Consider the following 18,192-nt stretch of genomic DNA (forward strand, 5'->3'; position numbering starts at 1 on the left):
TTGTCATGTTTTGATGGATTTTTTTTTCGTATGGGAGAGGTGTCTCTGCTAAGGCCAGTTAAAAAAATAACTTGAATTTTGAAAAACTTGTCCCTGAAATTGTCTTTTTTTTGTCTTTAGATATTTACTTTCAAAATATTCTGATCGCTCTCTCCCCCCCCCCCCACCATCTAAGGGTTGGGCCAGTTTGCTTATTTACTAATATTCAAAAGATTTTTCATCCCTGGTTTCGAAAAAAGTCTATATTAATTTTTAAATTGCTTGAATTCCAGGTGAAGAGGTGAAAAAGAATGAAAATGAGTGTGAAAAATCTGAAGATTATACTGAACTCAAAGAACAGTAAGTATTAATTCAAGTCCTTTTAATCAAAGGTATAGTGACATTATTCAACTCCAGGGAGTTTTAGTGATAAGTCGTGGGCTGAAAATCCGCCATTGTATTATATTTCTGCATCATCATCCCTTTAAATTTACAGAATTTTTTCCAGTCCTCTTTTGTGGATGATATTTTGTGAATATGTTTTTTATTGTAGCTTCCATGATTTTAATTTTACTTTAGAGAAAGGCAAGTGCTTTTGAAGTAAGCTTTATTTCTTTGTTCGTCAAGGCAGCTTACCACAAATACCCCTAAGAACTCATTGACTACAACTTTTATGTTTGTGCTGAAGTACTTTGACTTTGCAGTGTTACGCCAGCACCATCTAGGATAAGGTAAACAGTGTGAAAATTACTCTCACAAGCTGATTGAGCCTAATTCATGTTTCAAGTAAAAAATAATAGCAATTAAAATGGATTCAAATAATAATATACATCCTCTCTTTAAAAATAGGAAAGAGAAAATGGTTGTGTAAAAAAAATAATATTGACAATGGAGGAATTAAGGTGAAACAGGAAATGAAATCTATTCATAAAGATGTTTGGTTAGAAAGAGATTGAATTCTCCTGCACATTTCAGTTAGGGTGTAGATTAGGGAATGAATTGTGACTTTTGGGTGTGCTAATCTTTGAACATTAATTTTTAAATAATAGGGTTTAGAAGATCAGGAAAAATAGAGGTGGTGCAGTACAGATGGCAGTCAAAGTTAGCTTAGTAAAACACAGGTAAATATTGTTCATTCTGTTGTTTAGCATGATAAAGCAATGAACGACAGGTACACATACAGGGAATTGGTCTTTTGGCATATTGACCTTTTATGAAAATTTCAAAACCAAAATTTATTCCCGTTCTTAAATTTACCAGTTTGAGAGGCACTTTTCCAACATTGTACTCTGAAAAGGTGGAGCCTTCCCAAGAGACTTTCATATTCAGTTATCAGGAAGATACTTTCCCAGAAGACTCTTAGACAAGGATTTGTCTAGCACTGATATCATAGCATGAAGTTTGAGAGTAAACATATTTTTTTCATGGTAGAGATCTTTTGCTTGTAAAATACATTTGCTCAAGCCATGTTACAGGCATGCTTACCAGGAAAATAAAAAAATGACAATTATACGCATGATGGATTGTGTACCTAAGTTAGTTAGTTGAATATTATACATTTAAACATAACTTTTATGATTGGCAAACCTTATTGAGATTTAAGGTAGATTTGTTGAATTTAAAAATGTTATAAGCATGGACCAGTATTTTTTTTCTGTATCTATGCTTAACTCAACATAGAGTATTTGTAGAACATACTTTGGAATAAATTAATTTGGATATGTACTATTAAGTACAAATATATTCATTAATCTTGGCCATTTTTTTTTAACAACTTTGGCTAATTCAACTTGTGCATTAGATTTAGATGTTTGTGCAATTTAAGTATGGTTTTGGAGAGTCAAATATCATTGGACATATCATATGAGAGCACTGTCCCTAACCTTCATCACGGAAGATATTATATAAGTGAATATACTCTGAATGGTACCAGGCATATGCATCTGGGGAGCTGTAATTTATCCAGGAAGTTAGGTGTTTTATCAGGAAAGAATGTAAGATTATATCAAATTATATAAACATATATGAAAATAATTGCTGTTTTTACAGATCCCCCTTGCCAAAGGATTGCCATACTTGTAAGTGCCCTATCCTCCATGGATCAGATTTCAGGGAACCTATATTAGCATCATTAAGTACTACCTAGAGTTTTAGTAGTATTGAAAGTTGCTTATGCATTAAAAATATTTAGCATTCTTAGTGATTATACTGTTGTAGTTGAGCTGTTTCATCATTTTTATCATTACAACATAGACTAATCAACACACAGTTTTAGTAAGTCAAGAAACAGCTTGTTTAGTTGTGTCAGTCTCCTGTGTCTTTGCGATGTAGTGAGTTTGCGAATAATGATATATGATGTACTTGGAGGTATGTGATGAGCTCATAGGGCTTTAATATGGCTTTTTCATAGGGCGTAAGCTTTTGAATACATGTTTGGGTGAATTTCAAAACTGGCATCAAAAATTAAAACCTTCATAGTCATAATGCATAAGGGGTTTCGAATCTTGTACACTCCTTTAGAAATGTGACTTGAGCTTCTTTTGTCATTAGGAAATTTTCCCCTTCTTTATATCCAGTTAAAATTATAAATTCGATTAACCCTCGAACCGTCAACCGTCTAGGACTAAACGGAAAGCAGATCGTCCTTTTCTGGGGTGGGAGTATGTCATAAAGGAAATGTGAACTTCCTGGGAGGGTGTAAAGAGGGATGCTTTGATTAGATTGGGGTGGATTTTTAGTTTATGCTTGAATTACATGTGTGGAATAGCAAATAATATAATTAAAAAATAATATTACGAGTATATTCTAGTCCTTTACGGCTTGTTGGCGATTGATGGTATGTGATGTTTTGCTTATTTGTGTAAAATAAATAAATATGATCTAATCTAACATAGGATTATTACTTACTTTTGACGGGAATTAAACGCTGCTTCCTTTCACCCGGCATCCATAATTTCACCAACAGACGTCTTCCACGAGGCACAGTTATGTGCAACGTCTTTGACGAGGTAGAGCCAATTTTTGCGCCAGAGCTGACCAAACAGATGGAAGCCTCCAACCGGTTCTGCGTCTTTTTTTTACCATTAACCACCAATCTTTCCTCCGGTCTACTGAGAAACGTCTCCAGTTTTCGACCAACTGTGCTTTAATAAGGGACTTCGAGATGCACAGGTGGTCTTTGCACCTTAGACAATGTTGCAGCCGCACAGTGACGGGTTACTCATTCATGGCGTTGGATGTGTAGAATCCGACAGGGGTCTCGTAGACTCTAATTTATGTAAATGGGCTTGTGTTTCGAAACTTCCCTAGGGATTTAATGAGCTGAGCGAATGTGTCAGAGGCTAGTCGAATACACCTTTGATATCATGGTCAGGCACCCTCTCACTACGAATCGTCAAGGGATTCAAGGTATTCTCCAACTTGCTGCATGCTCCTACTAGCCAGGGAAATAGGTGGGATCTAATATAGGTCAAGAAAATTAAAAAGAAAAGGACAGAAAGAAGCAAGATTTTATTATATTAATTTTTAAAAGAGGATATTTTAGCTATACAAGTTCGATATGATAATAATACAAATAAAAGTTGACGTATTATTTTCTTAAAGCGTACCCAGATTTTTTGTTTTAGTTGGCTTGTTGGAAAATCTTTTTTTTTTTGCTGTTGTGTATCTTGTGCTTCATTTCATTATGTTTCTCTTTTCTTTTTTCCTCTTTTTCTTTATTTTCTGTTACTCCACTTGTTAAGTAATATTTAAAACGGAGAAATAAATCTCATTGATTCATAATACATTCAATCATTAGATTAGATTCCCTTTGAGAAGTTTTGTCAGTAGTTCTCAATAGGTTTTACCCTTAGTCCTGCAAAATCTGAACATGGTGCAGTGAACATGGCTGCTGCAGTGGTGTCATGAAAATTTAGAGGGATGCAAAATGTGTTTTTAAAAATATAGGGGGGGGGGAATTTGCTTGTTTTTGTATTTTTTCTAATGAAAATACAAAAATAAGGCATTTTCAATGAAAATACCATAAAAGAGGTACTTTTAGAAATCTAGAGAGTTTGGCAAAAATCTAGGATGGGATATATCCCCTCCGAATTTGTCGTTATTTCAATTTTTATAATGAAAATATCAAAAGGTTTTGTTTCAATAAAACTACCACAAAAAGGTACTCTTTGAAATCGACCGGGCTGGGAAAAATCTAGGTGGGGAGCACAAGCCCTCTTCTGCCCTCTCTTCAAATTGACACCAGTAATATTTTCTGTTTATCGATGGACACATAGAGCTTTACATCTTTTTATGGATGGATATTTTTAACGAAGAAGGGAGAAAATTTCCTGGATATAGAGGAAGATTTGAATTGCAAACGAGTTGTTTCATGTATTTAGCAGTATTTGTTTAAATCTATTTTAAATATAAATAGTGGTTGATGCTCTGGGCATTTTTTGGATATCAGGTTTCCAATGAGTATAATGACATTGAAGATTCATTAATAATCCCTTTTGTTCTATTTTAGGATATACCAGGACAAGCTGGCATATCTGTATCAGCAGCTGCAACAGCTTGAGCATGAATCACTACCAGAATACTGTAAAAAACTGAAGAAGTTAGAAACTTTACTGAGGGAACGGCTAATACTCAATGATGTGTGGAAAGAGATTGAGTTGGAGGTGATTGAAAGAGAGTATGTATCTGAAAGGAGAGCTGCTGTCAGAGAGTTTGAAGAGAAGAAGGCGGAGCTAAGGGAGAATCTGATAGCGGACTTCGAGGAAAGGAAGAGAATGATTGAGAATGAACATTTGACTATTGAATTGATGGGAGATTCTATGGAGGTTAGAGTCCCTGCTCTTTTTAGTCTTAATGGCCAAGTAAATAATGTTGAACAGCTTCTATGATCACAATATGCGATAACTATGTTACTGATATTTCAATGCATTTAAGAAATGAGGTTTTAATTCGGGCCGTAGGCAAGGTATGTCTTTTGTTATATAACTTAAATTATATTTGACTATTGAATTGATGGAGGATTCTATGGAGGTTCGAGTCCCTGCTTTTTTTTTTAGTTTCAGTGGCCAAATAAATAATTGTAATCAGCTTCCATGATCGTAATTTGGGATAATTAAAGTACTGATATTTCAATGCATTTAAGAAATGAGGTTGTAATTTGGGCCGTAGGCAAGGTATGTCGAATCGCTCCGACAAGTTGTTCTTTTGTTTCATCGCTATATCACTGATTCTCCTTGAAACTGAATCATTTGATAATGGAATTGTTTAAATTCTTTTTGCCTCTTTCTCTCCAAACAAGTAAGAAACAATTTCTGCTGCGGGTAAGAGAATTAGATTTTCGCTAGTAGTATGGTTTTTACCAGCCTTTGCAATCAAATGACTAACTTTGTAAGAAGATTTTACAGCACTGTCATTTTGTTCTGCACCAGAAAACTGTTTTATGGTGTTTTTTCTACTTTTAAGATCTTCCGAAAGATATTCAAAGTAATGTAACTCCTTTTTTACTAAATTCTCATGCTTGCTTTCAAAATGACGTTTTAAAAGAGAAGGTCTTATATTTTATTATGTAAATTATTTACATTATATTATATTGTATTATATTATTTTATTAATAATTGTTTTATATTATTATAAAATTTTTATTATTATTATTATATTATTTATTATTATATTATTTAATTTAAATTATTATTTTATATTTTAATTATTATTTATTAATATTATTTTATATTCATAATAATTTATATTATTTATTATTTATATTATATTTTGATAAAGTTTTAGAGCAAACAACGCATTGTGGATTAGGCTCGTCTGAGCTTCCAGTCCAAGCAAAATCTACTTTTAAGTACTGCTCGTCATATTTTCAGTTTTTACTTTTAGTTTCCTTTGCCAGTTTTTCGTTTTTGTTTTCCTTGGGCTGCTCATTAGTAACAAGACGTTCAGGACTACTTTCATTTTGTGAAGCTGATGGCCAAGAACCTTGATTCAGATCTTCATGAGGCCTTTTCTTCAGGAGCCATTTATCCGTTGTTAATCTTTATGAAAAAATTTACTTACGTACCTTAATCAATACGCTGACGTACTAGTTGAACAGGATTGAGTGTCCGCAGAATGACACAAAAACAAGAAAATACTAAAAGCGAGCGTGTAATAACAGGCAATACTACTGCAGCGCAGTGACAGGAGAGACTGGCCGGCCTACACGACCACTCTGATGACTAAGCTTTAGTGGCGCATGCACGTCATCAAGTCCCCGCTGAAACTGCCGGAGGGTCAGAAAGGGACAATTCTTTCAACTTTGCCAGTCCTAGAGTTAAGGATTGTTTAATTTTTTTGTTGGCTGGCCGCGTACCCCTAAAAAGTTTTGCGTACCCCCGAGGGGTACGCGTACCACAGTTTGAGAACCACCGCTGTAGATAAAATATTGAAGGTAGTTTCAAATTTCTAAAACCTTTTACAATTTCGATTATAGTGCAATTCTGCATAATTACATAGGTTTATTAGGTTTATTTATTTTTTTTCTGATAAGCAGCAGAAAGTCATAATTTTGGGTCATAGCCTTTTGACTCTGGTGTTCCAGAGGGTTCCGCTTTAGAATTACTATTGCTTTTAGTTTATGTGAATGATCTGTCTTTGTCATTCCTTAGCTTTCAGATCATGCATTATGTTTTTATTAAAAGAAAAATCTTTAATTAATAGCTCCTTGAACGCATGTAGATGATGCTGTTCCTATTTTTAGCTGTAGCTCTTGTGAAAAAAAACATGAGTTAGAAATTATATTGATTGATACACTGCTATAAGTTTAGTATTGAGTTCTGAATTCTTCTTTTTTTTATAGATCTGCCCTTGGCTGTTTAAAATTCTTGACGAAAGTTGAACTATTTCACAGAAGGTCAACACGTACGTGAAGCCCCTTTTATAAAATGACATAAATACCTTAAAATATTTCATTGTTATTTATAGACAAAGACCATATATTACTTGATTCCAAGTATCCGATTATGCTTTTATCTTAGTAGAATGCACGTAGGTAGATACGTTTAGATTCTGTAATTCTTCAGTTGCTGCATCTCTTGTAAGAGCTGTATAAATATGATTTTTTGTTCCCCACAAAGAAAAGACAGATAGACATTGCTCAAAAAATATTATTTGGTATTGGATCAAATTAGTATTTCCATTGAAGGTGACCTGGTTACTTTACTTCTGCTGAATCTATCATTATATTCTATTAAAAGCCTGAATATTTTGGTTTCGCGTTTGGAAGCTTTGATAAAAAAAAAAATAAGAACAGAAAAGAAACTGGAATAAGGAAGAAAATAACATTAATTAAAAAAAGAACGCTGCACAACAAAAACAAAACTGCACATATCTGAAGAACTTCTTTTTGAAACGTACCATTGATATCGTTTTTAGGGATCGTTTTAAAACATTTCTCCAGCTAATAATCCAATGGTAATTTTATGCGTTAAACTAATACCTCTGGTATTTTTTTTTTTTCTCTATTGGCTTTTAAATATTTGTAAAATCTAAGGAATTGTGTATGTAATGTGTAATATGATAGATTTCACAATCACTACCGCATGAACAAAAACTGGGAGCCAATATCTTGAAGTTTCGATAACACAAGATAAGGATAAGTGATTAAACAATTGCATCTACTTCCTTGACAAAATAATTGCCGTGCAGCTCATGATGTTGTGCGGTTGTACGTTCCTGACAAAAAATTTTCTGTGCAGCTTTTTTTCATGATGTTCAGCATCTGTAGGTTGTCGTTTCTTCTTCAGGTCTGAAGCAACTATTAATGTTTTATGTAAACTATTATTTTTTGCTTTTGCCCTGCTCTTTTTTTTCTCGTTTTTTCTTTATTCACTTTATTCGTAATTCTTTATTCACTTTACTTTCTTAGTGTTGAGCTGGTTTGTTTTGTATGTTCGTAAGCTTTCAGTTCATTTGCAATTACTTATAACCATGCTATGGATTTAGAACTCGATTGCAAAGATATGCATTTGTTTCAACTATTCTGTGGAGGCCCTCCTGCTTTGTTTCTCTTATTTCTCTCTCGGCCTCCCTCCCTTCTTCGAACTCTTTCTTTCTATCTCTTTTTAATAGTCATAATTACATATGTTGAGACTAGTTAAGAAAATCGAAAGGTATGTGGCAAAAATGTTCCGTGGAGTCATTGAGCGAGAATTTTATGTGTTAAACTAATACCTCTGTGGTAATTTTTTCTCTATTGCCTCTTAAATATTTGTAAAACCTAAGGAACTGGGTTCAAAGTTATTCCGAAAAGTAATCCCTTACCCCAAAAGTAGAAATTTGTTTAAATAAGGTGGTACATTCATGGCTTAGGATTTTCTGTATAATAACGTCTATTTATTAACATTGTTCACTTAATAATTATGTTTCTTATTTGAGAAGGTGAAGCCTGTAATAACAAGAAAGCTTCGAAGACGTCCAAATGAGCCCTTGCCTATTGCGGAGAAGCGGCAGAAAACGGCTCCAACGAAGCTGAATACTTTAATGGATGAAGGGGAAGCAGCAGAAGATCTTAAAGCAATCCAGAAAGGAAAGCCACCACTCATGCAATATCAAAATAAAAAGAATGGTAAGTAGATGTCACTGTAGAGAAATACGAACGGTACGATCATCTCCTTATCTCGACTATTAGACAAAGCCCGGACCGGGATGCTGCTCCTCCGGAGAACATATAAACCAAGAAAAACATAAGCGACATTAGACTTTTTCATGGGAAGGCACGCGTGTGGAATTGGTATTCACAGCCTGGAGAACAGGAAGAGAAATTAGAGGAAACGAGTGACTAGGGGATAAAGAAGAATGAAGAGATCAAAACGTTGAAAAGATAAAAACAAAAAAGGAAAATAATTGGTATGACTGTAATAATGCAAAAGGTAAAAATAACATTGGTTTGAGAATGGACAGAAAAACAAAGAATGAATTTATAAGGATACTCAAGGTAAAAATAAAAAATAAATTTTATTTGAACAATGCCAAAACGTGATGACATTTGATTAGGAATTTTGGCGCTTCGCATTGATCTTTCAGTTTCGTAGTTTTATTAATTTTTTCTCAGAGGGATATTATGTGGTCGGCAAGAATGCAAACTCGCAGCTAAATTAAATTTAGTATGTCCAATCACAAACTGAATATGATTGTCCCAGACGCCGAGGAATTATTGCTATCCAAACTGAAAAGCTTGAAAATATTCAGAAGCAGTAGGGGTAAATACCAAATCCTGTGAAGACAGCCTGTAGTCACTGAGGCTTCAGAAACTATCTGAAAGGGCCCACCATCATATGATACGTTTTGGGAAAAATGCCAAAATTCTGATCAACGCCGTATCCAGAATTATCATTTTTTTTGGGGGGGGGGGGGGTAAGCTACAAAAAAATTTACAGTACACGTCAAAATTTTGTTCACATTCATTTTTGGCACTTTTCTGTCAATCAGACATTTGGGTGGGGGGTCAAACCCGGCAACCTCCCCTTCTGGAACGGTCTTGACACTGATCCCCATCCTAAAGACTAACCGGATTTTCAAGAACGACAAACCAGTCGGTCAAAAACAGGTAGTGGAGTCCTCACTTCCTCATGTCAATTCCTTTTTCCTCCTCCCGGTAAAACCTCAAAAGGGAATATATCTTCCTTTATCCCATACTGTGTGAAGCACTACAAAGATGAATTTCTTGAAAATGCTGCATAATGTTTTAATGATTAATTTTTATATTTATTCCATTTAAATATTTTATTCTATTAAATTATATTTCATTATAAATATAATTCATTTAAATTTATTTCATGTTTTTTTGTCGTGTGATAGCTGCTGCCAGCTGTTTGCTATTTTTCCAATATTTATTTATTTATTTATTTTTACCGTGGCATTGGCTTACAGTTCAAAACGTAAATCAGAGGCATAATTCAAAAACACGTGTCTCTGCGTGTAAATGTTGTTGTGTAAACCCAGCGCTGCTTTGTAGATATATCCAAAAATTCAGGTGAACAGGCTTTAAATTCTACTGCGTAATGATGAATAAAAAACATCCTAGTTCTGTCTATGGTCCTCGCTCAGTTTTATTTTTTTGTTATAGGCGGCACTCCGACAAGCACACCCTCTTCTGCGTCACCAAGAAATGTGGAGGTTGAACCGCCTGAATTTTCTCCTTCCATTACTGAAAATATTTACGAAGCTAGAATTGAAGACGGGAAACTGTTTTTTGAAAAAAGATGGTAAACTTTTTTATATATTCCAAGGAGAAATGCCTAGTCGGCTCTCTAAGTTCAAAGGGTGTTAATGCAATCAGCTTAAAAATTCGGTTTGATTGGGGTATTTCAAAAGCAGCTTTAGAACTAAGTCATGACAGGAGATCAAAAAGCCCCCTCCCCTCTCCCTTGGGTGGCTCTCCCTGAGATTGGGTACCCCCCCCCCAAAAAAAAAGGATTAAAATGTGAAATAGGAACGAAAATGGTTTTTAAATATAGGAAAACGCTGTTTCTACTTTACTTAATTTGTTTGAAGTTTTTGAAGTAAAAAGTTCCTCCCCTCCTCTCTCTGCAGGGGCATATTATTATCTTAAATTATTTTTGACTGTTCAAATAATTTTTTTTTTTATTTTCAAAGTAGCTACTAGCTTAAATTATAAAAACATATGCATTTCGTATGACTGTATATTTACTTACTTGCTTAATTCTCTTGTCGGGGTGGCGTTGAGAGCGTCGTCAGCCTTCTCCACGTCGTCGGTCTGCAGCAAGTGTCTCTTGCTGCAGATCTTTAATCTTCCCAAGACTATCACTCCACCGGAACTTGGGTCCTCCTCTTGGACGCTTCCAGCCACAGCTAGTTAGTTCAAAGTCGTAAAGAATCTGATCTGGAGTGTCGGTAGGTAATCACAGATGTCCAAACCAAAGAGGTGTCCGCTCGGCAACCATATGCGGCAAAGGTGACTGGGAAGTCATGCTACTTAGGCGGTCGTTGTTGAAAAATTCGGTCCATCGGATTCCCTCGGTTGTCAGAAGCCACTTAGATTAAAGAATTTTGAGACTGCGCTGGACAGCTTCAGTTGTAGGCCAAGTTTCACCTCCGTATAGCAGGATCGGATAAACTGACTCTCCAAGGGTTTTCATTTTGGTGGCTCATTTGATTATTGGCTTCTTCCAAATTTGGCTCCATCAAAAATGATGAAAAAAATCTCTTCGGACAAGAGAGCGACGGGCGATGAAAGAATTTTGAGACGGCGCTGGACAGCTTCAGTTGTAGGCCAAGTTTCACCTCCGTTTAGCAGGATCGAATAAACTGACTCTCCTAGGATCATCATTTTGGTGGCTCATTTGATTATTGGCTTCTTCCAAATATGGCTCAATCTACCGAAGACGGCAGAGGCCTTGGCCATGCGGGCAGCAACTTCATGGTCGATGCAGCCATACGATGATATAGTAGCACCAAAATAATTGAAGTGGTCAACCACTTCGATTTAGTTTCCGGGAACCAAGTATTTGAAATTATTAGCGTCTGACTTTGGCTACACTGCCATGACTTTCTTCTTCTTCCAGTTAAGGGATAGTCCTGGCAGCTTCACAAAGAAGCGTTTTTAGAGCCATGAGTAGATGTGACTTGGATCTGGTGACTTGTGCTATATAGGAAATATCTGCTCTGTCTTCGATTGGCCAGGCACTGTTTTGTTGATTTTAGTTGTTGTTATTTTTTTCTTTTTTTCTATGTTGGAGTCGCCTTGCTCTATACGGGTGAAATATTAGTTTGATTTTTGTTCCCTTTGTTTCCATAGACCGCTTTGTCATTTTCCGATTCATTTCTTTGTTTTGAAGAAGGCTGTAACCTACATAGCGAAAACATGTCGTGAAAAGTCTATTTTAAAACTGAATCGTACCCAAGTGTTTTTAGTACAAGGAAACCGGTTTTCTAAACTTTCACGTTTCCTTATTTCTAAAAATCTTCCTTCAATCTTCACTATGATTTGTTAGTAATAATAACTATAATAAAAAAGGCTAATTGACCGAATTACGCAAAAGATCCATTAATGGCCCTGTGGTTGTGTATACTTCTATTTTTATGAGTCATTGATGGCTTGGCCATCAACGACCAAAGGGGCATTACTATTACTGAAATGTAAATTTTCTAATAACGCGTAGTATTTTATCCTAAATTTGTTCTAGATGTTATAGAGGAGAAGCTGTAACGGTAGATAGCGGAAACTAGTGTTTCTCGTGTTATTGGTGCAATACGACCTCGTTAAATTATTAAATAACGCGAAGAATAATTTTGTCTTAAATTTTTTCTAGGTATTATAGAGAGCAAGCTGTGACTGTATATGACAGAAAATCTCGATTCTCTTGTTATTAGGGCAATACGATCAGTAATTTTTGAAATAACGTGAAGATTAATTTTATCTTAATTTGTATTATAGAGGGCAAGTTGTGACGGTAGATGCCGAAAAATGTCGCTTCTATTATGTTATTACGGCAATAGCATTGGTGAATTTTCAAATAAAGCGAGGAATAGCTCTTTATTAAATCGCTTTAGGTATTATAGAGGGCTAGCTGTGACGGTAGATCGGGAAGATCGTTTTTCTTATTTAGGGCGATAGGGTTTGTGTATTTTCAAATAACGCAAAGAGTAATTTCACCTTAATTTGTTTTTAGGTATTATACTGGGCAAGCTCTGACGGTAGATCGTGAAAACTCGTTTCTCTTGTTTAGGGTAATAGGGTTTGTGTATTTTTTTATAACGCAAAAAGTAATTTTACCTTTTGTTTAGGTATTATAGAGGGCAAGCTGTGACAGTAGATGGCGAAAACTCTCGTTTTCCTTGTGTTATTAGTGCAATTGGATCGGATTCGGTAAGTCTGGCCTTTTCCTCGAGTCTTCTAAAAATAGCTTATTGCAAAATTACTTGTATTAATTTAATAACAAGTATTTTTCAAAACTTTAATAGCGTATTGCAAATCTCACATAGCTTCTTTTAATGAATAATCACTAGGTTGTAAAACTTAAGTATACTGCAAAACTATGAAGGACTAGGGGAGTGGTATGACTCTTTAAGCTGAGCCAGTGTCGACCCAGCTCTGGATGGGTTCCTGGAGAAATCTGGGGAAGGGAAACAAGAAGGCTGTGCAAAAGCATAGAATGGCTGGCCCCCAACCCCCCACTGTACTTCCTTACTGAAAGTTCGCGAAACGGAGATGAGCACCGCTGGTAGGGACTGTAAGTTCAATGCCCCATTTTTTTCTCGTTTTTTTTTCTTTTTGCAAATTACTAGTACTGCACAACTGAAAGACATAAATCTTAAAGTTAAAGTATATTTTTATCTATCAGTTAAGAAGACTAAAAACTAAGGCCCTGAATTCTTGAAATAAAAATAAGACCGTAAAATAGTATAGATAAAGTGAATTGCCATAGCTGGCACGCGTATTGTATCGTGTCCTATTTGTTGTATAGTTACTATTAGTGTATGCTTAAAGACAAGGAATATCTGAAAGATGATAGTAACGTAACTGGGTCCTGTGAAGCTCAAAGGACAGTGAAACTGAGGTAAGACCGTTTGAGCTGGCTAAGTGAAATTAATTTTAAATGGAAAATACCTCCTAGTGCAGATTCTGGTGGCGGCTGGTGCCATGTGGCATCAAAGAGCTTAATAAGATGTAGTTTTCCTTTGAAGGTGTAATTGTCTTTAAGAATACCTCCTAGTGCAGATTCTGGTGGTAGCTGGTGCCATGTGGCATCGAAGAGCTTAATAATATGTAGTTTTCCTTTGAAGGTGTAATTGTCTTTAAGAATCCACGGATTGTGAATCTTTGAATTTTCGTGGACCAAGATTTTTGTCAAATTTAACAAATTAGTCAATTGTTTGTTTACCTTTCTACCTATGTCAATAATAAGACAAAGGTCCAACTGAATGAATAATATGTGACATATTTATTCTAACAAAATAAAATGATCTTTTATAGATCGATAGTACTTTTATTTTAATAAAGACTATGCAATAAATACATCAAAAAATAAAAGATAAAATATAACAGCCTTTTTTTTATATATTATCAATAATTGTGACTCCCCCCTGTACTCCACAGGGAAAACCAGGACCCTTCTTTCTCTCCCCACAAAAAGATTGCTATGAAATTATTTGAAGCTTACAATTATCCATATATTATGCCCATATTCAGAAACTAGCCAAAAGTAAACTAGATACGTTGCTTACGCAACGTGAAAATTTGCAGCAACCCTTTGGCATCTGTGACCACAAAAGTGTTGCTTTGACCATACCTTTATTTGCATGGGAAACAAAATATTGACTTGCCATATTGACCATATTGCCATGTCATATTGACATGCTTGACATGTTGACATATTGTTGATAATTGACATGTTGACATATTGACATGCCACACTGACTCTGCAGCCAGTTGAGGCTTAAATATATATATGTAATGTACCTTTATTTGCATGGGAAACAAAATATTGACTTGCCATATTGACCATATTGACATGCTTGACATGTTGATATATGACATATTGACATGCCTGACATATTGACATGCATGTCATATGACATGCTATATTGACATTGACATGTCACACTGACTCTGCAGCCAGTTGAGGCTTAAATGTATATATGTAATGTACCTTTATTTGCATAGGAAACCTAATATTGACTTTACAGCCTAAGTGTATATGAATAATGTAGCCTTTAAGTGAATCAGAAACGTGTAAAATGTAGACAAATTGGTACTTGTACCTAACCCCTTAATTTGGTTTTGTTTCTTGGCTATCGATTGTCTATAAGTAGAATGTATGTGGTAATCATGAGTTTTCACTGATGAGTTTTCGGGTACAATGTGTATGGTAGTATTTCTTCAAGTTTCTCCCTCCCAGACCATATACGGCCTCAGGGAAAAGGTGAACTAACTTACACAAGTTTCTAACGCCTCATCCTTGAAGAAGATCGTCCCTTGACAACCTATTCTTACTTGCATATAATTCTTCCATAGCGGTCATGGAACTTGATTTTGTACCCTCAAATGCATCAGAAGCCAATAATAGGTAAATCCACTGGTAAAAGATGCAAACCCCTCATCACTAAACCTGACCAGGGTTTAAAAAGGGATTTAAAAAAGTGTATGTTGATTTATTAGCCAGTTGAAATTAATCGTTTTTAATCGGAGGCATCGTTACAGATTAAGACTTGCAGTATCATTTTATAGAGCATAATTAGTACTGTAGATCTATCCATGACTTTTCACAATCACATTGCTCCAGCTACTCTACAATATTCAAAACTATAAAAATAATGAAAATAATTTGAATATATTCAAAACTACAAAACTATATCATTGTGATGTGTTTTTATTGATAATCGCCGTGTTGCCGCAAGGAGACAAATTTCATTTTTATTTTTCATGAATTTCTCAAAAACAATTACTATATCATCATCTGCATACGATTTAGCATTGACCTTGTAAGACCTTAAAATAACATTGTAATTATCACCTTCAAATGTCGACAGACAACCGATAGTCATTAAGCTAATAGTGTATTTGGTAAATTGATCCTTACCACAGCAATAGAAGATATGTCAGTGGTATTAATCCGTTCACATATAATTGATTCAGCTCCAATATTTTTTTCTTGGCGGTTCCGGTCAGTGGCATTGCTAATAGCCTAGTTCGACTCTACTTGACTTTCAAACGGATTTGGAAAGATCAGGTTAGCATTTTCTAATTTTCCTTGGAAGGAATAGGAAATGTCGGATATGTTGATTGTTTTGTATTGCAAATAGGGGGCCAGAAATAACTGTTGAAATGTACCGTAATATCTCTTCTAGTCTGAAAAACCCAATGCTTTATCCCGGGGGGTTTGGGGAGGTTACCGTGTTTAACATCCCTCTCCCAAGCTTATGTCCGACCTGTAAAATAGTAACAAAATGCATATAAACAAATTTGTCATGCATTTTTAAAGGTATTTTTTAAGCCCCCCTCCCCCGTACAAAAATCAGGATACGCCCTTGCAAAGCCCCCTCTACAAAATTTCTGTTCCTCCTTGTCCGAAAAGTTACCCAGTTCCCCTTCCATATGGTTAACTAAAGAAGAAAGAGTATTCTATTCTACATGATTTCTTCTATACAGACTTCTATAAGATAAAGTAATTCATGTAGTTGACCTTTAACAGCGTTGAACCAAAGAGGAAAAGAGACTTCTGTACCCCTGTGTCATGTACTTCTTCTAGAGAGAATACCAAGAGGTTCCTGTACTATAGAATCATTCTTGCAGCTGGCCCTCAGTAAGTTCTTACCAGTAAGAAAAAAGACTTCTATAAAAAGAGACTACCCTGTACTTTTGTATTGAAAACTGTGCTTTACCTGCATTGACGCGTTTGCTTAATCTCATAAATATCTGTATTGACTCCTGTATTTGTCGACTTCAAAATGCCTAAAAATTAAAGTGTCCAATATCCCAAACAATTTGCAAACATTTCATATGAAAATGTTACGCAGAACTTAGGTAGAGGCGTAGCTAGGGAGGGGAGGGGTGACTGTCCTTGGATAACCCCTTTAGAAAGTGCCAATCCAATTTTTTGTCATTACTGTGATCTACTTATATCGTGGTTGTAATGGTCAAGGAGGGTTGGGCCAACATTTTCCCTGAATACCTCAGCTACGCCTCTGAGCCTAAGTTAATATAATGAAAGTTGCTTAAAATAAGGGCAAGTTAAAGACCCATTAACATAAGTGTATGGAATGGCAGAATTCGTGTAAATTATTATATAAGTATCAAGGAGATCAAGATAAAAACATGTTTGCCCCCCCCCCAGGCCCATCTTAGGTCTATATGTATTTAAAAGTTTTCTATGATTACCGTCTTCGAAAATCGTCAAGTTCTTAGGAAAGTGCCATATTTTTATCAGTATTGCTGCATTAAACCATGAAAATAAATAGGTAAAACAAAAGTCTAATTACTATAATCAGAATTTCTTAATTTAGCAAATTCTACTTTTTACGCTTAGAGTAACCATGTTGTTATCTTCTTTTAGGTTTGGATGCGAAGGATGAGCGACAATACAAAAACACGTATATCCATTTCACAGCTTGCTGCTGGAAAATTCTATATACAAAGACGTGCTGCATAAAATAATTAAATTATTTTTGGTGTCTCTCGGAATTTTTCGTGCTTTTATTTAAACATGTTTTTACATAAAATATTTTCTTTTGTTTAAGATGACCATAATATAACTGAAGTAGGTTTTTACGGTATAATTTTCTTTTCAAAAGGCGATCTAACCTGAACAGGGGTGCCATGCAGGGGGGGGGGGGGGGGGGCAGTCGCTCTCCTCCTGTCTCTGTATTTTTTTTTAAGGAATACCTTTTTTTATCTTCGTTTAGAAGATAGAACAAAATACTATCAATAGTGATAGTAATCAAAGTCTTTGATCAGAGCAAGGAGGCAATACAAGGAATACGATCCCTGAGGAATCCCCCTGAGGGATACGAAAAACTGCAAATGTTTTAAATATTTGAAAAAAGAATTTTGTTTCAAAGAACTTTTTTGAATCATTGATAAGTGTAATAATAAAATTATTATCTTATTTTAAATTGAATAGTGATATCTAGACATTTTTGAAAAAAAAGATTTTTGTTGCAGAAAACACTTTTAAATCCTTGACAAGTGTAATAATAAAAGTATAATTTTATTTTAAATTGAATAGTAATGTCCAGAAATTTGAGGAAATTTTAAAATGAGGGAAATACAGGCTCCGAGCCCCCCTCCCCATTCCCCTTACGTGTGTCCCTCTACTATAGTAACCGCTATGCACTATTTGCTTGTTTTTAAGTGCACTGGAATTGTTGGAAATAATTTTTGTAAAATCACAAAATGTTTTCACAATATAGGAGAGCAGGGCAAAAAACCTTTTGGGGGGAGGCAAAAAATATGCCAGAAGAACATTTTTTAATAATTTGTCTGTTTGTTAATTATTAATTGTGATAATTATCGGTTAATAATTATTTTAATTATGGTTTTTGATAATTTACATAATAAACAGGCTCGCCAAGTGACAGGAGGGGCAGTTGCTTTCCTTCCCTCCATAGATTTTATTGTTAAAGTTGTTTTATTGCTAAAGATTTTGAAGTTTATGGTATGAACAGGCATGACATAGTTTTCTAGTGTTATATTCTCATCAAATAACAGTG

At 35.0% G+C, this 18,192-nt stretch overlaps 1 protein-coding gene across 3 annotated transcripts; it reads left to right on the forward strand.

The window, feature by feature from the left end:
- The first annotated feature begins 232 nt into the window (after positions 1-232).
- LOC136028010 (sin3 histone deacetylase corepressor complex component SDS3-like) lies at positions 233-17,219 on the forward strand. 3 transcript variants are annotated; one of them, XM_065705560.1, is made up of 6 exons: positions 234-339; positions 4,490-4,805; positions 8,398-8,587; positions 10,088-10,226; positions 12,769-12,850; positions 17,037-17,219. In XM_065705560.1, the coding sequence occupies exons 2-6, from the start codon at positions 4,755-4,757 to the stop codon at positions 17,130-17,132; spliced, it is 558 nt and encodes a 185-aa protein (XP_065561632.1). In that variant the 5' UTR covers positions 234-339; positions 4,490-4,754; the 3' UTR covers positions 17,133-17,219. The 3 variants fall into 3 exon arrangements, with proteins under 3 accessions (XP_065561634.1, XP_065561632.1, XP_065561633.1); XM_065705561.1 differs by having other exon boundaries at positions 8,401-8,587; XM_065705562.1 differs by lacking the exons at positions 12,769-12,850; positions 17,037-17,219 and adding an exon at positions 12,410-12,539 and having other exon boundaries at positions 233-339.
- Positions 17,220-18,192: the final 973 nt, after the last annotated feature.

The sequence above is a fragment of the Artemia franciscana genome, chromosome 6 (genome assembly GCF_032884065.1).
Source record: "Artemia franciscana chromosome 6, ASM3288406v1, whole genome shotgun sequence".
Taxonomy (NCBI): Eukaryota; Metazoa; Arthropoda; class Branchiopoda; order Anostraca; family Artemiidae; genus Artemia; species Artemia franciscana.

Coding starts and splice junctions, on each gene's coding strand:
- LOC136028010 (XM_065705560.1), top strand. CDS start 4,755: ATGATTGAGAATGAACATTTGACTATTGAATTGATGGGAGATTCTATG. Junction 8,588..10,087: donor ATATCAAAATAAAAAGAATG/GTAAGTAGATGT, acceptor TTTTTGTTATAG/GCGGCACTCCGACAAGCACA. Junction 10,227..12,768: donor CTGTTTTTTGAAAAAAGATG/GTAAACTTTTTT, acceptor CCTTTTGTTTAG/GTATTATAGAGGGCAAGCTG.